This window comes from Clinocottus analis, unplaced genomic scaffold, assembly GCF_023055335.1.
Source record: "Clinocottus analis isolate CAN_PGR_092001 unplaced genomic scaffold, fCliAna1.0.p SCAF_5, whole genome shotgun sequence".
In the NCBI taxonomy this organism is placed as follows: Eukaryota; Metazoa; Chordata; class Actinopteri; order Perciformes; family Cottidae; genus Clinocottus; species Clinocottus analis.
This window is the reverse complement of record NW_027176207.1, coordinates 18,724,000-18,745,125: the sequence shown is the minus strand read 5'-3', so window position 1 is coordinate 18,745,125 and position 21,126 is coordinate 18,724,000. Positions and strand designations below refer to the sequence as shown.

At 41.6% G+C, this 21,126-nt stretch overlaps 3 protein-coding genes across 4 annotated transcripts; 2 read left to right on the top strand and 1 right to left on the bottom strand.

Annotated features, from left to right (window-relative positions):
* Positions 1–3,046: 3,046 nt before the first annotated feature.
* Positions 3,047–6,399, bottom strand: LOC137802723 (microfibrillar-associated protein 3-like). Its single transcript, XM_068600799.1, has 3 exons — positions 6,276–6,399; positions 5,380–5,653; positions 3,047–4,986 (listed from the first exon to the last, which is right to left on the bottom strand). Exons 2-3 carry the CDS (start codon positions 5,606–5,608, stop codon positions 4,256–4,258), a joined length of 960 nt encoding a protein of 319 aa, XP_068456900.1. The 5' UTR covers positions 5,609–5,653; positions 6,276–6,399; the 3' UTR covers positions 3,047–4,255.
* An 827-nt stretch (positions 6,400–7,226) lies between these two features.
* fam114a2 (family with sequence similarity 114 member A2) lies at positions 7,227–15,077 on the top strand. Its single transcript, XM_068601377.1, has 14 exons — positions 7,227–7,453; positions 8,213–8,457; positions 8,921–9,020; positions 9,409–9,510; positions 9,657–9,757; positions 10,420–10,554; positions 10,764–10,928; positions 11,045–11,168; positions 11,288–11,373; positions 11,847–11,972; positions 12,480–12,604; positions 12,727–12,799; positions 13,028–13,081; positions 13,792–15,077. The coding sequence occupies exons 2-14, from the start codon at positions 8,233–8,235 to the stop codon at positions 13,891–13,893; spliced, it is 1,518 nt and encodes a 505-aa protein (XP_068457478.1). The 5' UTR covers positions 7,227–7,453; positions 8,213–8,232; the 3' UTR covers positions 13,894–15,077.
* A 705-nt stretch (positions 15,078–15,782) lies between these two features.
* cnot8 (CCR4-NOT transcription complex, subunit 8) lies at positions 15,783–20,959 on the top strand. 2 transcript variants are annotated; one of them, XM_068600526.1, is made up of 7 exons: positions 15,783–15,852; positions 16,867–17,078; positions 17,646–17,839; positions 17,960–18,121; positions 18,905–19,049; positions 19,177–19,287; positions 19,837–20,959. In XM_068600526.1, exons 2-7 carry the CDS (start codon positions 16,962–16,964, stop codon positions 19,963–19,965), a joined length of 858 nt encoding a protein of 285 aa, XP_068456627.1. In that variant the 5' UTR covers positions 15,783–15,852; positions 16,867–16,961; the 3' UTR covers positions 19,966–20,959. The 2 variants fall into 2 exon arrangements, with proteins under 2 accessions (XP_068456627.1, XP_068456626.1); XM_068600525.1 differs by having other exon boundaries at positions 17,646–18,121.
* The last annotated feature ends 167 nt before the right edge of the window (positions 20,960–21,126 follow it).

Below are 21,126 nucleotides of genomic sequence, written 5' to 3'. Positions count from 1 at the left end.
GAAACTCAATTTCCTCTCATATGTGGGAGGTCAGTCTTGAAGATATGGAACTACGTGGACGCTCACGTCGACAGGGTTTGGGCTCTTCAGGTCAAACAAAGGGGAGATCTTTGGTGCGACAGCACGCAATGATATTTAAGTCAATAGTGTCAACAGATTGTGTTTGACCCTTTTCCCGTTTCAACACGGCTATGTCTACATCTGTTTGGTAAACGTAGCGTGTATCCGTCTACAAGGTTAAAGTTGTGCTTTTAAAGGAAAAAGATTTGGATGGGCAAATCCTGCCAACTAACAGTCTTTACATAGAGGGGGGAAAAGAAACAGGTTTGCAGTATTAGTTTGTCCTTCAGTGTACGAGACAATCCAGCTCAAAGCGAAGAGGGCAACACTGTGTTTGGGATCATGCTGGTGAATCATGAAAGTAAAACACACATACAAACGCACACAGCCGCACAGCAGAGCTAATTACAATCGCTGCTGCATCTGCGCCGAGTCCTCTCGTCTAATGAACAGATATGACGAGCACTTCTGTCATCGTGTCGTTCAATTTATTATCTACTGTTTTTTGCTTCTCTTTTTTTTCCTCTTCCCCTGTCTTGTTCCCTCAGGCTGATTGGAAATCAAATGCAATTAGCGACAGTTTTCTTCTCACCCAATTTTATGAGCAATTTAAATTCAAGAGGCCCAAATTTACTGCATGCACATGCTTCATTCATTTCTAAGTATGCATAATCAGATACACACGCTTGCGTCTACGAAAAGGCTTTTAATGCCTGTAGCAAGCTGGAATATTATTAAGAGCCGGGTCATGAAACAAGGCTATTCTAAAACGTCACATCAGAGATTGAAGGTCAGTCTGGGGTCAGCACGGTTGGAATATCAGCTGAGCATACATAGTACTGACAAACCACAGTTTAAGGCGAACCAATAAATAGACTGCAGAAGAGCCAAAGAAAAATGGCTACCCCAAATATTTAACGTAAAAGTCGGGTTACAAGCCGTTCCTGCCTTCGGTGGGTGTCCCCGCTGTAGCAGGCTAGCGCTGCTGCTAGCTCCCCGTTGCTGCTGCTGCTACTGCCCGAGTCGGGCGTCAAGCCGGGGCTGGTCCCGTTACCTTCGGTGGTTAACGGGGAGCTAGCAGAGAGCTAGCAGGAAACTAGTGGAGAGCTAGCAGCAGCACTAGAGGAGAGCAAGCAGCAGCACTAGCTAGCTACAGCGGTTAGCTAGCGGGGACACCCACCGAAGGAATAGCGGCTTATAACCCAACTTTTACGGTGATTTTATATTTTGCTATTTGGGAAAAAACTTCTCTACTGGCACGTAACACCATGGGAACTAAATATAAGTTTGAATAATCTATTCCTTTTTTGGGGGGCCAAAACCTTTTCAACTGAAAATAATACATTTGTTGTCAAAATGTTAATCACTGCATCTGTTAAATAGTAATTATTCAAGCAAAGAACAAAAACCTCATTGTAAGTTGTGACTCTAAACTTTTGACCGTCAATGTATGTTTGTGTACAAAGAGTATATATGTATTTATTTCCCTACACATGCAGTGTTTGTCCTTTTCAGCCTGAATGTGTTTAGTTTCCCTCGATGATGCTTTGGGTCAGCTAGAAATACCCACATCCTTAAATTCCCCCTTCCCTCTTCTCCTTAAATGTCTGCTTTGGCTCAGCGTGATGAATGATCGCTCGGACCAATCAATTCTATTTAGATAAGCGTGCCTCCAGAGAGGACGCGAAAGGGAAGAACGATGGCTTTCTTGTTGTTGAGTTATGCAACACAGAGGCCCAAGGTTATTGTTATTTGGGATGCTCTCCAATCTGCTATTTTTGTTCAGGTATAGGACAGACTGTAACACATTGATAGCTGTGTTTCTAAGATATTAACCTCTGGGAAACACTGAGTACATCAGCAGCGTGAAGCTTCAGTGCATCATACAATAACTGGATTATGTGTTGCCTGAGCGTTATTGCACATACATTAAAGAAAACGCTTGTTTAATTAGGTTCAAACATGTTCAATGATTTCTGACTAATGTTAACTTGAAATGTATTCGTTTGTATACATTTCTTTTCAGAATAACAACCTTTTTTATTTTGAATTATCAGACTTGTGTATATACATAAATGCTTAGATGTTTACTTTCAGATGCCTCAACGTCTTTCATTTATAATTATTTAAAAAATGTACTTTCACAATCGAAGATTTCTTGATTTAGCAACTTTTGGAGCTAATGCTGCTAGATACTTTCAGTGGAAAAGGTTGGCATCACTGGGCTGGGTTTTTTGGTTGGATGTTTTTTTTTTACATAACCAACTACAGCTTTAAAGTTATATATATATATATATATATATATATATATATATATATATATATATATATATATATATATATATATATATTAAATAATAATTTTCATATTTTTGGTTTATTTCTCTCAGAACAGAGTACTTTGGAAGAACTGTGTTGCGTTTAAAGTTGTAAATAAAGAGGAGAGTGATTCTGCACATTACATAACAGTTATAAATGTTAATATTCTAGCTTTACAGGTTACGTTTGTCTGAAGTTACTGAGAAAATGGTCCACAACGAGTACAACTACACATTTTCAAACTGTACTTTTCAAACTCGGTACTTCAACCGAGCAAGTCCCAGAACCCTGAGCCTAAAGTTCAGCGCTCACCTTCCTCTGTAACAGGATGTCAAGTGTCATCGGCAGCAGTTCAAATCCAGGAGTGGTTGAGTTGTGAAAGCGCCAACGTTATAGCTGATGTAGGAAAAGTGATGTTTTGCCCAACAGCGCCACCCAGTGGCTCATTAGCAATATTTTCTGAAACAGCAGAAACTAATAATGAATAATCTTTCTGAGACCAAGAGAAGCTGTATATCATGTTCCTCAACACTTTTTGGCATCGTATTTGTTTTGTAGGTTCTAAAAAACTTCTAATTGCCACAGACACAAGTACAATGGGATGTTGAGAAAGTGACTCTTTGGTCTTTTACATAAGCTTAAAAAGAAAAAAACACATCAATCAATATTTGTTTTAGATATTTTTATTGGAATGTTAAACATGTCTTTTTAAGCCTTGAGATCTCATTGAGAAACTGAAGCTGTTGTGATGGACACACTGACATTAGACACCTTCCCCTCATGGACGATCTATGTAAACGATGACACGCAGAATAAATTACAACCTTGCACCCAAATGCGTCGCTATTTCCTGCTCCAAGCTCACAAATGTCTTTAGAAATACAGAGAAAAAAACATTGCATCACCTGTATGAAAAGAAAATAAATCTGACTTTTTCAGCCACGCACACATAATATGATGAATTACACCTGCAGCTTTTTTCACACAATCTCAGACATTTTCCATCACAAAAGGACATTGGACCTATGATGTAAATATAAATCATGTTTATATTTGTTCCTCGGCTGCTTTTAAAGGGTGAAAAGAAGTCCTTAATATACATTTTTATCTTCTTTCACTCTGGAGGAAAAGCTAACCTGTAATTATCCGCCATTCTGACGAACAAAATGAAGCGACGTGGTGATATCAATTGCGTCTGAAGTGACATGTTTTGGAGGCATTACTTAAAGCCTCCCACTTCTCCCCGCGAGTGGCAGATGACTGACAGGAATCAGCGACATGAAAGCAGCCGACACAACGGGACGAGGCTGTTTCGCGACAACAATTTTGTTCAGTGGAAGCCGACTTGACAGCAGCAAGTGGTGTCGAGGAAAAATCAGCTCTTATAAAATCGTTTGCTCTGTCAACTGCGCGCCAGTGGAATGGAAAGTTGAAGAGATCCCTCGACCACACAGAAACACGAAAAAGTAATGATTAAATGGAGTGAAGGCAAGAAAAAAGTGAATTCTGAGCTCTGTTGACGGTCAGAATTTGTGTTCCTATATTACAGAAATTGGACGGAAAGCAAAATTGGATGGACGGCGTCACATGGGCATTGGAAGGAGAAGGAGGATGACTATTCAATTATTAATATTTTTGATCGTCACACCTGAAGCCATAATGTCCGAGATCACCCGGGAACAAGTCTAAGACATTCAGAAGCACAGCTGTACATGGCAAGATAGGCGTTTTCTTTTTCTTTTTTTTTTTATTGCTTTCGACAGGTTTTGGTTTCTTTTCTGACTCCAGATAACCAACCTCACATTTTGTATTTATTTTTTTCTCCTTAAGACACCAGAGGGCGTCTCTCTTCTGACGGGCTTCAGAATCAGACAGCCTATACGTTGCTTTCGTAGGACACACTTGTCCGTGAGCCCGGCACGTGGAGTCTCATCCAAGCGTCCGCATCTTCCTCGTTGTCCAGCTTCTCGGACACCGTGTGGATGGAGACTTTGACGTCGACGCCTTCATTGTTCCCTCCGCTCGACGGCGGCAGCGCCAGCAGCGCCTGCCTTCCTTCCTCCCCAGTTCTCTCCACGGAGGGAGGGCCGATAGCTTGTCTGCTCCTGGACGCCGATGGCCCGGCCTGCTCCGTCTCCGCGACCTCCTCAGTGGACGAGCGACAGTTCATGATGAGCGGCGGCAGCGGGACGCTCCGAGCCAGGTCCTCCATGTGCCGGGCGAACTCCATGGTCTTGAACTGCGTGACCTTGGCGAGCTCCAGCGTCTTGGCCGACGTGACGATGGGAATGCGCTTGGCGACCTCGAACGCCTTCTGCAGCTTCTCGGCGCCCTCGGTGCGGAAGAACTCGTTGATGGCCCGCTCGGTCTTCTTGAGGTGGCTGCTGACCATGCAGAGGCGCGCCACGTTCATGATCATGATGACGGTGAAGGTCACCAGGCAGACGACGACGAAGTACAGGCCCAGGCCGCCGTCGGTGTGGGCGACGCGCAGCGTCACGGAGTAGTTCTGGGCCCCGTCGGTCACGCAGGTGTAGCGGCCGCGGTCCCCGAAGGCGACCGTGGTGATGTTCAGGATGCCCTTCTCCTCAACGTTCCACTTCCCACCTGGAGTCAAAACGCACGAGATGACAAAGAGAGAACTGAGAAAGAGAAAATGCAAGTTGAGGATTGGGAAAACAGGAAAAAGTCTGAGGCTGGCCCAAAAAACATAGTAATATCAATTAAATAAGAATTTGAGAAGATAAAAGCAGTTTATGTATCAGATTCTTTTAAGAAATAGATTTGACATAAATAGTTATTTAAATAACATATAAAAGTAATTTTAGACGTGTTTTTAAATTTGAAATTCACCAAATCGAAGCTTCCTGGGTGTTCAGAAGTGTGTTGTTAACGTACGTAGGTTTTTTGGTTGTGTCCTTGTGTTTTAAATACACCCGTTTCAGAAATAGACACATTAATTTGTGTCTGTATCTACAAATATGAATAGTCTTCTCCTACTCGTGTCGTCGCCCAGCAGAAGTCCCTTAGAGTTGTACCACTTGATGTTCTCGTAGCCTCCGGTCACGTTGCACAGCATCAGGATGCTGGATCCCTCCTTCACCACAATGGAGGGGACGCTGGACGCCGCCTCCTCCGACCCATTCAGAGCTCCGTCCGCCGTCCAGCCGCCGAGCAGCAGGACCGAGAGAAGCAGGCGGGACAGGCGGCGTTTCTGGGACGGTGACATGACGAGAGGAGCTGCAGCCTCAGCTCACATTTAGACGGGACGAACCTGCAAAACAGGAAAAGTCAACGCTCGTGGAAACAGGATGAGGGACGCTTCAGGACAGACATGGTTCATGGATTACTTTGAAATTCAAACCACATTTTAATGGTGTTTTGCCAATTGTTATCTTTTTTTACCACTCTTTGATACCTTTGCCTTTTAACACCCGTGTATGTATTGTCCGAGTTGATATTTAATTTGCTGAAATATCGTTGGATTCGATCTTTTGACTTTCCAATGAAGAATAAAACCATCGGTCAGTCAGTTTTGTGCCTCAAAAATGAACCAACAATGACAGCCAACGAATTAGCCACGTAGAAGAACAAGGAATAAGTGTGATCATTTAATTCATTTACAAATTGTGAATAGATTTGGAAATATATAGTGATTCAATAGGACATTTTTAAATGGCATTATTAGAGCTGTAATTGTTAGGCTGTATACAGCTGACCTGCTTTAGTTATATGTGATTGGAACAGTTGAATTAATAAGCAATGCACGCAAAGCTGGTCCGTCAGCATATTGGTGAAGGCCCAACCAGCACGTTTCACTAAAAGGAAGAAGAAAGTCGACAAAACAGCAAATTCAACAACAAACCCCAAACAGACCTTGAGTCGTGGATTCTCACCTGCTCAGACAGCGACAAAACGAACAAAAACCGAGGCCAACACTTTATGTAACTTCACGGTTCGAAGATATTCCGTTTCGACTTTATTTTAGTATGTTATGCAGCCTCAGCTTGTGTGCCTCCGCTCGGCCCGCTCACTTCCTGGTGGGGCAGGAGCGCGTGAGTGGGCGTGGCTTCTTCTCAATTCACCCACACAGGTGCAGGTATTTAATTTCTGTGTGCCTAATCAGCGCTAAATTAAATATCGATAATGTAATACAAATATATGATGATACTGATAACATATGTTTTGACATACAAAGTTTTATATTTATGTATTTGTCTCCAGTTAAATGTATTGAAAATTCAAACAATGTCTATTTATTTCATTGCCCGTGCAGGACACATTTGGATTGATCACAATATACATTTAAATAAGGTTCATCCCTGTGTGAGATGAACAAGATTTAGAATTGTTTTATATTCATTTTTTTACATATATTTTTTGTAATAGTTCAAATGCCATTTTTTCTAGAATAAAGGAATTTATGGATTTCTCAACTTTTTAAACGTAAGTTTTGTTGTTGGTTTTTCCTTTATGTAAAGGAAGTTAAAATTATTTAATTTCTCTGTTCCGGAAATTGATTGGCAACGGGATTAATCAAGCTATATTGTGTGACGCAGAGTGAGTCCAATAGTATAACAAGGTCGTAATTTCAAAATAATATTGTAATGCCGCTCACACTTGAGAAAAGTCAAATAACAGTCAAATCTAAATTAAACAACACTCATTTCAGATATCCCTAACTGTTAAAATAATACATATAAGAATGAGCCTTGGTACATGTTGCAATACAACTTTTTTTTTTTTAACAATATATATATTTTGTAGATCGTCAACGTTCTGAAATAATACTTTTATTTCGAAGGTGTTTACCGGAACCAGTATTTCTCAATTGTGCTATCTATCGGACCAGGTTAGTGAAAACAAAATGTGACGTGGCTAATCTGTGGACAAAAAAGAACCAGACACCCTGAATCAATAAACTCTTTACTGGAAAACTAAAAAGGCCTTTCGGGTGTTTATAAGGTGAAATAAAGAAGATTAAACGGATATTGTTCTTGATTTTTGGAAGGAAACTGGCAGCTTAGCCGTCTCGACTCACGTTAACTGCTAGCGTCAAGACTTTAAGGAGAAGGTGAGTTTGTACACAACGTGTCGCGTCACGTCATGTTGTTTTGTTCCAGACTACATTCAATTGTGTGCTAATACTTTTTAGAGCAGCGTATGTTAATAAAATAACATCTAAACGCTCCTGCTAGCTATGTTGCTATGTTGTCATTGACGTTAGCTTACTTAAACTACAACAAAGTCACATCAACTCGTGCATAGCAATTAATTAAACTAATGTTACTGTGCAATGAGCAAAGTTGAATGTGATTTACAGATCTGAATGTATGATTTATGTGTCGTTATTCTCATTATATCAATTCCTGCTTGCATACACAGTATGTAATACTAGTTTGGATTTCAGAAAACCAAGACTGAACTTTAAACTGACTCTCCAACCAGCATAGATAAACAACAACTGAGTAGTTAACTGCTGTTTCCTGCGTTTTGAAATGCATTCTGGGAAATGTATGATACCACTAGTTTGAAGGAAAGTCAACACCTTGGATGAATGCGATGAATATCAGAGAGTGTTTCGCGCTAACAGTTGAGGAATAGTTTCAAATGTCTTCAGTTTAACTTCAATACAAACCAGCTCTGCATTAATATATATATATATATATATATATATATATATATATATATATATATATGTCTATATATGTCTATATATATATATATATATATATATATATATATATATATATATATATATATATATATATATTATTCCCAGCTCTGTTGGATCTTTATTATTAACATCTTCTGTCACATTTTTACATTTAAGGCATGCTCTAAGACGTTGAGATGTCAGACAGTGAAGCAACAGCCGCGGAGGCTCCAGAGGTGGCACCAGAGATTCAGGATGCCTCTCCTGCAGAGACTGCGCCCGATGTCGGCTCCTCAACGTCCGCCCCTGACAACTCGACTGACGTGGCGCCGACGAGGAAAACCAGGAGGAGGCCGGACGTGAAACCTGCGGCGGAACTTGAGGAGGTGCCAAAAGTAGAGGAGCAGTCGGCAAAGACAGTGGTGAGATAAGCGTTGTTTGTACGAGACAAAATTGCAAATTGTGTTTTGAAAAGGGTAAAAAACTTCTGTGGACAATTTGGATTTCATTGAATACAGCCTGGTATTGCAGCTCAGAGAGTTATGCAACCCAAAGTACAGGAAAAAAAGTATTGGAATTGTACAATTGTAGTACTTTTGTCCCCTTGGGCCCCTTTGATGTTCTTGACATTATTGGACAAACCTTTCTCTCCCCAAAAAACATCTAGTGACTTCCTGGCCATACACAAAATAATGTGCTCCAATGCATCACTATTCAGATGCTTCCAGTGCAATTTTATTCAAGCTGCTGTTTGAACTCACTTTCCCTGAGGTCACAAAAGCCATTTCTTTGCTTTCTATTATCTCACTCATTCATCACAACCTTTACGTTTCTTGCGCTCCCTCTTGTCTTGTCTTTCACCTCCTTCTCCCTCCGTCCTCTTAGACGCCGAGTGAGTCCACTGTGTCTCAAGGTGGTTGGGGATACTGGGGCAGCTGGGGCAAATCCATCCTGTCCACTGCAACAGCGACTGTGGCCACTGTGGGTGAGTATGGACCTCCTAAGTAACCCAGTCACAATGTGCAAGGTGCTAAAACGTTGCCTTTGCCTCGGTTCTGCATCTTCATTTGAAACAAAGTGTTGATCTCAAGCTTTAATAGTTCAGAATGCAGCCTTGGAGTTATGTGATGGTTAAAGATAATATCTGTTAAACCTAAATTTAGCATTTTCAAGGTAAATGTTCTGCTGGTTGATGTTGTCAAATTTACCAATCAATCAAAGAGAAGTCCGAGACATAATTTGAATGTATTTCTCATTCTCTCTTTTCCTTAAAATTTTCTGCCACCTGTTATATAATACACTGTCGCGCCTCACTGCAACAAAACATCCTCTGGACGCCGTATGTGCTTCTCTTTTCTCATCTCGCCGTCCAGGCCAAGGGCTCACTCAGGTGATTGAGAAGGCCGAGACGTCGCTGGGAATCCCGAGTCCGACCGAGGTCTCGGCGCAAGTTGAGGAAGAGCAGAAGGAGTCCGGTAAAGCACAGCCGCACGTTGCGGACGACCGGTCCAATCATCATGGATCGAGTCCGCTGTTACACAAAGAGAGATGTATCATTTTGTCCACATTGCGTTGACCTCGTATAAACGGTGTTCATTGTGTTTGCTTCCCCGTCCTCCAGTGGAATCCAGCGAGACGGACAATGTGGCAGTCGAGGGATCGGCGGCGCTGGGAAGCGCGATGGGAATGCTGTCGTCGCTCACCAGCGTCGTCCAGAGCACGGTAAGCAGGAATATCCTCCGTTTTAATTTCTGAGCCCAGCAAAGAGGAAGTAGGAACCAACTTGTGTGGAGAATTGATACTGAATTTACTTGTTACTCTCCACTGTTGTTTTATTATTGTTTGACGACAGTTCGCTATTGGTTAATCTCTTAAAAGCAGGAGAGTTCATATGAGCGCGACTTTGTGCTGTCATTTGAAAAAAAGCCATGAGGGCAGTTTTGATGATTTGCATCTTCTGGGAACATTTTCTTATGGGTTTGGGTAATTGCCAAAAAAATAAAAAACTGAGGCTGTATTTCCGAAGCTGACATTTTGGAAATACGTTTTTTTTTATTGATTTAATATCGATTTAATAAGTAATGACAAGATGTCGGGGCTTTTAGAATTTCTCACATACATCTTTAGTTCAGAAGGTTCAGCAACTCTTCATCCTCATGGAAAAAATAATGACTTTATATGTATATCAATATTTCTGTGTCTTTATTTGCCCAATTCGATGCAGGAAGTGAGCTTGCAACAGAGCCTTCTCATAGTTATTGTGATGTTGGCTTAGGCTTCGTAATAACTAGTTAATTCAGTCATTAAATAAGCTGTCATTTGCGGTAATTGTTCGCCAAGAGCAAGCGTTCCAAAGCACTTCATCGTTTTCCGTCCGCTCGCAGGGGAAGACGGTGATAACGGGCGGGCTGGACGCTCTGGAGTTCATCGGGAAGAAGACGATGGATGTGATCGCGGAAGGAGATCCCGGCTTTAAAAAGACTAAAGGAATGATGATCAGGAACTCCACTCTCTCTCAGGTGGGTGGACCGGGGGCGGGGGGGAATCTTGACCTTCAGCTCCTGTCAAAGATGATGAGGAGGACGAGGAGGAGACAGAGGAGGCAGAGAAGAGACTAGACGTCATCCTGTCTTAATACGATGCACTTCAGCCGTCTCACACCGGGGTTTTTCACTGCCGGGCTGTCTTTGACAGGGAGCTGACACCCTCTCAACTCTCTGTCTCGCAGGTGTTGAGGGAAGCGAAGGAGCGAGAGGAGCTGCAGACGGCGGAAAAAGAGTCCTGCGATTCAGAGAACAAGCCCGTCGCTCACTATGGGATGCTGTTTGATGAGTTTCAGGGTCTGTCGCACCTCGAGGCGCTGGAGATTCTGTCTCGGGAGAGCGAGTCTAAGGCACGGTGACAGCCACAAAGACACGCTGATGCATTGTTTTCACGTCTCGCGTTTCAATTTGATCTAATAAAACCGTCAAATGTGACTGTGTGTGTGTGTGTTTTTATATTTGTTAGGTGAAGTCGGTGCTGACCACGCTCTCGGGCGACGAGCTGGTTCAGCTCAGGGGGGAGCTGGATCTCATCAAGGACGCTTTCTCCCTGGTGGAGTTTGACGACGAGGAAGTGGACGAAAAAAAAGGTGACGCATCTCTGTGACAGCGTGGACCAGCGCTGCAAGAGGAAGACAGCACCTGGGAGTGCCACAAGTGACTTAAACGCCTGGAAAAAAATATCAAATTTGTACGTTTCTACTTCCAGACGAAGACGGCTCTGAGTTCGAGAGGGAGTTAGTGGAGGCCTTGGAAGGACTCGGCGTCACTGCCACTGCTGACAAGCTCAGCAAGGTACCGACCACACAGTTCTGTGCTTTGTGAGGCTGCAAGTTGTCATGTTGTTGTGGTTGTTGTTGCGGTGCAAACAAATAACCATGTGGCCAAATTCCTCTGTCACGACATCGGCTATTTCATATATCAGTAACAACACATATCATATCAGCAAGTGTTGATTCAATGACCCTCTCTCCTGTGAATTAAATACTATTTAGACCAAAATAATCAGATTTTCTAAGTAATTTGAGTTAGTATGTTCTTGTTATTATCAATTCTGTATCACAGTATCTCTATGTATGATTTATTCACAACATGATGCCATTGAAGGACAATAAGTTATCACATTTAATTATCGCCCTGTCCTGTACACGGCTTTTAAATACAGTCAAATCTGACGGCGCCACTTCGCCATGAGATTGTGCACTTCCTGTTTTGTCTCCTGTGGTCAACTGGTGGTTTTAACATCATGATCCCTGAACCTGCAACAGGCCTGCAAAAGCACCTGCAGCCAGATTACTGACATGAGCAAACCAGGAACAACAACGGAAAAGGAAGAAGAGGAGGAAGAGGAAGAGGAGAGGGAGGAAAAAGCAAAGAAAACTCCTTCTGTGGAGGTATGCCGCCGATACCGTCAGTATTTCACGTGACGACGGAGCGATCCATTTCTGTCAGACGTGCAGGTTGAGCTCATGGCTCATATTGTCTGTTTTGGCAGAAGCACAAACATCTGCCTTCCTTCTTTTAACAGCTACTACGTATAAAGAAAGATAACAAACATACGTTTTCTCTCCATTTCCTTTTCAGTTAATCGATCACATGATGTAATTGTGGAAGTCACACGATTCCCCCGAGGTCTTCAAATCTCCTAATTTGTCCGACAGACAGTCCAAAACCCAAAGATAGTAAACGTATAATAATACGAATTAAAGAAAAGCAGCTAATTCTGACACCTTGACGATGTGGAAGCACATTTATTTTTTGCGTTATGACTTGATGAATTACTTTAGAAAAAGAAATAATCGGTCGTCAAATGACTAATGACTTGTGTGTGTGTGTGTGTGTGTGTGTGTGTGTGTGTGTGTGTGTGTGTGTGTGTGTGTGTGTGTGTGTGTGTGTGTCAGGAGGTTCACGCTGCAGCCATCAGGAGTCTGGCGGAGCTGACGGCTCGGTCCATCGAGCTCTTCCACAAGCTGGCTGAGATGACCCTCTTCTCCGGCGGCTGCCCGGAGGCCGGCGTTCTGTCACAGTAAGGCGCCGTGTTTTTTTTTTTTTCTTTCTTTCTGGCGGGAAGACGCTGCCCTGAGAGTTGCTGAGAATCCAGTTTCATCCGTGCTGAAATCAAACAGCTGTCCGTCTGTCCGTCCTCAGGTTAACTGTCCTCCTGTGTAAAGAGCTCTCGCTGCTTTCCAAGAAGTTCACCTCCTGCCTGACAACAGCCGGGGTGAGTGTGATGACTCCAACCTCACCTGTGTGTATCAAACAGTTGTGGTTTCACGATGAAATATTCCATTGATGCATATAATGTGACAGCAGAACTGAAATATGAATACATCCCTGAAGGTCAAATCACAGAATCTCTTGATGGGCTCTTACTTTGAATGACTATTACCATCAACATCATGTCTCTCCTCACCGTTAAAGATCTGAACGTTCTGTTTTTTTTCTCCAGTCAAACGAGAAGGGCGACGTCCTCAACCCGCTGATAACCGGAGTCTTTTTAGAGGTCTGTGTCACGGCACCACATCACTCTGTTCACACAGTCACACTGTTCCAGTTTCATCTGTATCCATCCCATTGCCTGAACTATGGGATGGATGTTGATTTCACCTCTCGTATCTAGTTCTTCAATCTCTGATCTGTCTATCTGCGTGTGCACAAGATCGGTTATGGATGGATGGATTATAGCAGCATGGTTTGTAGCAGCAGCAAGCAAAGTTTTAGAGTAAACATAAAAAAGTTAAGCATGAAAAAGACTCAATATATACAATAAAAAAGCAGAACATATTCAATTAAGGAAAATTATATAGAAAAGAAAATGCAAAGTGTATTTAAAGTATATCCAGTGAAATAGAATAGACATTAAATTAACTATTTCAACGACACAACTCTGTTTTGTAAATATTTGTAAACCTCATTGGATGCTGCATCAATATAATATAAATGTATGTATTTGATATCATCGTTTATAGTTATTTAGCTATTTATTATGGAGCCGTTAAACCTCATTATCAATGAGAAGTTAAAAGTATTTCCTCAAAGTGAAATGCCTTTGTGACTCTTTTCTCCTTGAAGAACAACAAAATATTTTTTTTTTAAAGTTTGTGACAAGCTTAAATATCATGTTTCATGTTTCTGAAGATGTTTTGCAGTCGGGTTGTCTGTAATCCGTTCAGAATGATACTGAACTGCGTTTTGAATCCTCTTCCCTCGCAGGCGTCCAACAGCGCGTCGTACATCCAGGACGCCTTCCAGCTGCTGATGCCCATCCTGGAGATCTCCCACATCCAGAGGAGAGCTGAGTCCACAGAGCAGTGACCCGCCGCCATGAGGTCACACCGAAGAACTGACAGATCTTTTTGTGTGTGTGTGTGAGAGAGAGAATCGTCTGCATCAGCACTTGTTATGTCTGGTGTCAATCAATTCACACCTGGGATGATGAAAGTGTCTGTTTGTGTGGGTTTTTTTTTGTCAAACAGTGTTAAAGGTTTAATATTTGAGCCCAGTTGATGGACTCATTGCAAGTAGAGTATTGAAGAGGTCCGTATCGACCAGCGAAGGCGAACCAATGCAACTTCTTGTTCTTCCCTTTTATTCCAACGTGTCCACTATTTCCCTCTGACAGCACGAGGTCATAGTCTTGTAATTTTTTGCCTTTAGTTGTCTTAATTGGTTTTTCGAAAAAGATGCATCTCATGCTAAATGGTAAGATATGTTGATGATTTTCATTATTTTTTCTCTTCAATCTTTTATGCATACAGTACATATGTTCCCCAATATAAATCCCCAAATGTACAGAGTATTGTTCTTTTAGCTTTTATCAAGTTTCCTCCAATCGTGAGCAGGCTGGCCGTAGCTGCTTTACAGCACTGTGGGTCTAATGACGCCTGTTTGTCGAGGCCAAGAAGGTTTCATGCTTTCTTTTGCCTCTCACTCTCCAACAATATATCTGCTTTAAATAAGTATTTTCTGTCACCCGGCATCCTCACGTGTTTTTAGAGGCTCTCTGTATTCACATCACTTCCTGGCTGGATGCGCTCTATTCTATTTTGAGAGATGACACTAATTTCTGTTTTATTGCTGAGACAAAACTAAAAATCAAGTCTCAAGTTTTGACCTCATAGAATTAAAAAGCACACAAGAAAATGACTAATAATCAGAATGCAAGAGTCAGGACTTGTTTGGGGCTACAGCTTCTATTTTTGATAAAAACAGATGTGTTTTCTCTCTATCGACAACACAATGTCCAGTTGGAGAGAAATATGCAAACATGCACGGTGTAGATTTCAGACATTTCAAGCTCCCTCTTTATTCTCATGAACTTCATTATCTACGAGACTTCAGGTGTTCATTAATCATCTAAGGAGCGTCTTTCTCTGGCGTCTTTATCTGCGATCGATTCTTTCGCTAATGAGCTTCAGTTCTATGATGATGAACTGAAATATACTTCCCTGTACATCAAGTATTTGTGATGTTTTACAAATAAATTGACTTTCATATCAGCCTCTGATTTGTGTGTGTGTGTGAGAGTGTGAGTGTACAAATTTAGTTTTAGTGTGTATTAGAAATGCATTTTTAAACAGTTAGCGATAGGATGATGGGTGAAACTCATGTGTGTTGATGGTTGCAGGACACACACCTCACTGTACTTTTGAACTCAGTGTGGTTTCCTGGTTTGGACCCAGTAGTTCCGATGAAGAGAGCTCTTCATGCATATAGAAAACAACGCTATTTTAGTGCACGTGTGTGCGTGTACAACGTTCCTGTTTCATGCCGATTGCAAGCCGGATTTTTGATGCCCATTTTGAAGTCAAATGTACTTAAAGTGTCAAAAAGTTAAAGCACTAATATGATTTAACAAAAAATACCCTACAGAGGATTATACTGTTATGTTATAGTATTATTCTAGTGATGCATATATAAATAACATTTTAGTTGGTCAATGTGAAGCCTACTGTTGGATAGTACTCGTTTTTTAAAAATAAAAATCTTAATTTCTTACAATACAAATTTTCAACTATAGTTCTTAAATAAAACGTTAATTGGTCTCTGAAATGTAGTAAAGTTAATGTTTTGTATCTGCCCGTTGCCCCCAATACATCTTCACGTCATTACACCCCCCAGACAGCAGGTGGCGGTGTGCTCGTTGTGCCGTCTAATCTGCCGATCTGCCAATACACGCTATGAAGAAGATGTAGAACAGGAAGAAAACGAAGAAGAACAACAGGAGCGCTATCAACCAGCTAGCTTGTTAGGATACGTCGAGGAAATTCTGAGGTAAACCTGTTTGTTTTTTTGTTTTTTTTAGCACTTTCATACTTTCCACGGCGATACGATGCAGCGTCCACAGTGTGCATAGTTGCTGTGACGTGTCGAGACGTGTAAAAGCAGAGCCGGTTCTTTTATTTTCTGCTCGGTGTTGTTAGCTCTCCCGGTAACGCGAGGATTAGCTTGTACACGTTAGCCGTTCATGCTAACTACGTAGCCAGCGTCGTTAGTTTGCAGCGGTGTTACTTCTGTGCTGTAACTAAAACCTCCTCAGGTGCTAAACCAATATTAATGCCACCCCTTTCCAAAGACTTCAAGATAAAAGGGACGCTTTTTTAATATCCGCGTGTTGTTTTGTTAGGTAGCTCTTGGATAAGTTAACCCGATCTTATAAACAATTAACTGCTTGCTAACTTATATAACGTTAATTCAACTTAATGTCACGGTAGCATGAAGGTCGTGAATTTAAAATAAATAAAATTTACTTAACTATTCGTGAGGAGTTGGTTGCATTAAACAAATGTTGTCATTGTAGTTAATGAAGAAGAGAAATGCCGCTCAAACCCATCACTATTCCGTTAATGGCTGTATATTAAAACACCTCGCAGGATAGCTCGATACAGTGACTGTGTCTTATAATTAGTAACAGTTACCTCTCTAGCTAACAGTTTCAACAAAATGTATACATTATACCTTTTTATTATGGTATGCGTATGTATGCGTTAGCTCTAACTAGTTGGTTTACTGAATTGTAACTACATGCAACTCGGAATACATGCAAACATGGCTTCATTTAACACATACAGCATGTTCATTTGCTGCAGCTTTTATTCTGCAGCTTAAAATACAAACTTAATACTTCAATTGAAACATTTAAATCGTATTTTAAAAGGATGTAACGTGGGGAGTTGCTTCTAGAAATATCAGTTAATTTAGATTATGCTGATTTCTCAGTTTTTTTTCATACCTTGGCTGCTGCAATGTTTTTGTGTATTAATTTTTCCCTTTTCATCCTTTTCCTAGAGGTGTCTGCCTTCATTACACGGCCTCCCCTTGCTTCTCACGGTTGAAGGATCGTTGGGGTTTTAGCTTTTTTTTTGGTTTCTTGACCCGCCAACATGCCGGCCGCACTTACGGATTCCAGTCAGATAATCTGTGAAGTATGGGCGAGCAATGTGGAGGACGAAATGAGGAAGATCCGACAAATCATTCAAAGCTACAATTTCATTGCCATGGTAAGAGACACTGTGTCACCTTCAATAAACTGCCGTATAGATCACTTAGAGTTACACGTTTTGTGATGTGTTTTAGCATGGGGAAAACTGTTTTTAACTCATTTAATTGAGATTTGTGTTTTAAAAGTAATACCATTAAAATAAAAGTACAATATGTCATGAAAATGTCATTACAGAAAGTCATAAAAAATTTGATTTAATCAAATCGTAGTAATAAATGTCATGAATGAATCAATTAAAAAGTTGCATCTCAGAGACAAGTAATTAGATATCTTGAAGTCTTAAATGTTTTAAATGTGCTATTCTGTACATGGTTTTTCTATATAACCTTTTAACACTTTGCGTGGCTGTTGCATGACAAAGGGCATAAACACTTTTTAATTTATGCTGGGAAATGTATCCTGTTAATAGGGGTCAGTATTTTTTAAATAACATCAAAATGCTTTCTTTATACCTCTAAGTTGTGGCATTTCTGTGAACTGGATAAAAAGGACTTCCACTGACGTGTCGGCGTAGGAATATCATAGTGTGGAGCGTTCTGTTCATGTCTTTTTTATATTTCACCAGGACACAGAATTCCCCGGGGTTGTTGTCCGGCCCATCGGCGAGTTTAGAAGCACGGTGGACTACCAGTACCAGCTGCTGAGGTGTAACGTCGACCTCTTGAAGATCATCCAGCTCGGCCTCACGTTTATGAACGAGGACGGAGACTACCCGCTCGGCACGACGACGTGGCAGTTCAACTTCAAGTTCAACCTCACGTACGCGGACCGTCTTCTAGCACTTTCTAATGCGATCGGTCCTGGCTTGTGGTTGAGTTCGATGATGATGACGCTCCCTAAACCGTTTTCTGTTTTCTTTTTTTGTTTGGCTCCTCACAGAGAAGACATGTACTCGCAGGACTCCATAGACCTCCTCCAGAACTCCGGCCTCCAGTTTAAGAAGCACGAAGAGGAGGGAATCGAGACGCTGTACTTCGCTGAGCTCCTCATGACGTCCGGCCTGGTGCTGTGTGAAAACGTCAAGTGGCTCTCATTCCACAGGTCAGTTGTGTGCTCTGACTCGCTGCTCAGAAGATCTAGTTCTAGTTAGAAGAGATGTCATTCTTGTCTCCATTTAAAAAAATAATACCTGCATCCTTGAAGATCCTCATTTTTCTACCACGGATTTTAAAAAAATGTCTCTTAAATACGTCTGTTACTTAAAAAATATATATTATACAAACATCCTCTTCTTTTTTTACTAAAACCTAATCTTCTTCAACAATGAGGATTCTCAAGGAATCCTGTGGGGGGTTTTTTTGGTTTGTTTTTATTTTATTTTTCTTCCCCCCACTTCTTGTTGTTGGCTGCTGAAAACAGATGATTTTTCAATAAGTTAGCAAAAAAAAAATTCTGCTGAGTCTGGCAACATGGAGGTAGTATTTCCATCAAGGTGGGAGCAGGGAAGATTCTCACGGCCCTCGTTGTGTTTATTTGAAAGTGTGTGTGCTTTTTCGGCTAAATAGACACTGCAGTGTCATCATAATAATAATAATAATAATAATAATAATAATAATAGTTTCAACTTACATAGCGCTTTTCATAGTACACAAAGACGCTTTACACAATAGACAATGTTATTCTCAAAGAAAGATATACCTGCGCCAGTATGGCCACATTTATTTCATTTAGTTATGTTCCAGTCTGGACCGGCTGCCGGGTCCACAACTTAGTAAAATCCTGTTTACTGGTTCAGCGCTTGGCTCCATATCTCCACACCGACCTCGACCATCAGTGTGTTGCCGCTTATCCGTCACCTTAATCCCAGTCCTCTGTATTTCTCAGCGGCTATGACTTTGGCTACCTGGTGAAGCTCCTGACCGACGTGCGGCTCCCCGAGGAAGAACACGACTTCTTCCAGATCCTCAACCTCTTCTTCCCGGCGATCTACGACGTCAAATACTTGATGAAAAGCTGCAAGAACCTAAAGGTATAGACTACGGACGGGGCTCATTGGTGTTTTATCCTCCGCCTGTAGGAGACTAAATGTGTCACATCATGTCAAAACAGGCCTTTAGTTGTCTCACGTGTGTGTTTTTGGACTCGTGTGCGTGCAGGGAGGGCTCCAGGAAGTAGCGGACCAGCTGGAGCTGAAGCGGATCGGGCGGCAGCATCAGGCTGGATCCGACTCGCTTCTCACCGGCATGGCTTTCTTCAGGATGAAAGAGGTACGCCACGCAAATATCCAGAGCTGTTTTTTCAATGTAGTGTAGCTGATTTGTAGGATCATCCGCTCCTGTGCATTTTCAGCCAACTTTCTTTCCAGAACATGTTTTACTGCCCCTTGCTTAGTTTACTGTAAACTGTGCTGCTGCCTGGAAGTATTTATTCATTTATTTATGAATGAATATATTTACCGATGCCAGGTGTGATTTGTTACCATGCTATGTCTCCCTCCCGCCCCCTCGACCCCCAATCAGTTTATTTATTAGACCTTCCCCCTGGGCATGACTGGCTTTTCCTGTAAAGCCCAGACGAGAGGTTCACTGCTTCTCATAGAGAATGAAGGGGAGCAAGCTGCTTTGCTCTGCTCGCTGCTTCCTGTGTGTTTTTTTTTTTTTTAAACCAAACTAGTCACAAGTCTCACGCTTTACGTTCCTGGTTTTGAACGCAAACGCATCCCATCAAAGAAATTGTGGCATATTCAAATTGTACAGCAAGTGAAATTAGAAGGGTTTTAATTGATGATTTTTTTTTTTTCCCTTCTCTCTGTTCAGCTTTTCTTCGAAGACAACATCGACGACGCAAAGTACTGTGGGAGACTGTACGGCCTGGGCTCGGGCTCCACCCAACCCCAGAACGGCCTCTCCAGCTCGGGCCAGGAGGAGACGAACAACAAGCACTGACCGGGCCGAGCGCTCCCGATCTTCAAGTGGAATACGCACTTGTTTTAAAAACCCAACCAGCAGATTCACCTCCCTTCCCCCCTCTGATCTCCCTCAACACTCGACCGCTGAACGAGACTAAACAAAATATATATATTTCTTTAAATTTTCCTCCTGAGTGGCTGTAAAATGGACTCACAGTGACATAGGATCCTTCACTGGCTCAGTCGTTTTTTTTAGTCGCTTTTACCGAGTATAAGGTCGTATATCAAGAACTCTTTTTTAAATATTTTTTGTTTTGTTTCCTTTTTTTCCGCAGCATTATAGTGGCCCCTCCCCCTTTCTTTAACAGCATGGGACCAGCCCCCTGTATCATACTGTGATTTCAGACCAAACTTTGCCAAAAAAAACAGTCGGATTCTTCAGTTCAGACTATCCTCCTCCTCATCAGCAGGATTTTCGTCTCTTGTTGCAGGGATTTCATTTTTTTTTTTTTTTTAAGTTAACGTTGGAAAGGGCCTGTAAATTACAATGTATAATTTTGATGAAAATAAAAAAAAGTGTTTTAGCTCTTTTCCACTTTTGAGAAACTTTTAACGGCGGGCGTGGAGGTGTGTGACTGCGCTCGGTTCTGCATGTGTTTCAATGGGCAAGCTACTGTCGTTCTGTACACCCACCCACCGAACCAAACTGTCCACAGTCGGGTTTACAGATGTTGTGGTTACTGTTGTTTTTACATTCTACATTGTTTTAAACAGTTGTATATTAAATTGTTTTGTATTTTGAATGTAATCCTTAAGTATTTCATCTTTTCTTTTCCTTTTTCTTTTACACACCGACACGCAGCTTTAACGCTTCTGTTCGATAAAGGTTTCACTTCCAGATGTTAAACGCTCGTCTGGGAATTTGTGTCGCAGTAGATAAACAAATTAAGAAGATAATTATGTGGAGATTTGCCTAAAAATATGCATGCTGAAAGGTCATTTCTGGCAAAATACAATCTGACGGCAATCAATTTTTGGCTTTTCTGACTCAAACATAAAACAATCTGTTTAAAAAGCATTTTGTTACTTTTTTATTCATTATGAAGAATACAAGCATAATTATGAAGCGCAGCAGGTGCTGCATGTGTTGTGTATTTCCAAGATCTCAAAGTGTTCATATCACTCGCAGCGTTCAGAC

Bases quoted from the DNA above. Each gene is read 5' to 3' on its own strand.
- LOC137802723 (XM_068600799.1), bottom strand. From the start codon at position 5,608: ATGTCACCGTCCCAGAAACGCCGCCTGTCCCGCCTGCTTCTCTCGGTC. The intron at 4,987-5,379 runs GTAGGAGAAGAC...TTTTGACTCCAG, and splicing joins TCTGCTGGGCGACGACACGA to GTGGGAAGTGGAACGTTGAG.
- fam114a2 (XM_068601377.1), top strand. From the start codon at position 8,233: ATGTCAGACAGTGAAGCAACAGCCGCGGAGGCTCCAGAGGTGGCACCA. The intron at 8,458-8,920 runs GTGAGATAAGCG...CCGTCCTCTTAG, and splicing joins AGCAGTCGGCAAAGACAGTG to ACGCCGAGTGAGTCCACTGT. The intron at 9,758-10,419 runs GTAAGCAGGAAT...GTCCGCTCGCAG, and splicing joins CCAGCGTCGTCCAGAGCACG to GGGAAGACGGTGATAACGGG.
- cnot8 (XM_068600525.1), top strand. From the start codon at position 16,962: ATGCCGGCCGCACTTACGGATTCCAGTCAGATAATCTGTGAAGTATGG. The intron at 17,079-17,645 runs GTAAGAGACACT...ATATTTCACCAG, and splicing joins GCTACAATTTCATTGCCATG to GACACAGAATTCCCCGGGGT. The intron at 18,122-18,904 runs GTCAGTTGTGTG...TGTATTTCTCAG, and splicing joins AAGTGGCTCTCATTCCACAG to CGGCTATGACTTTGGCTACC.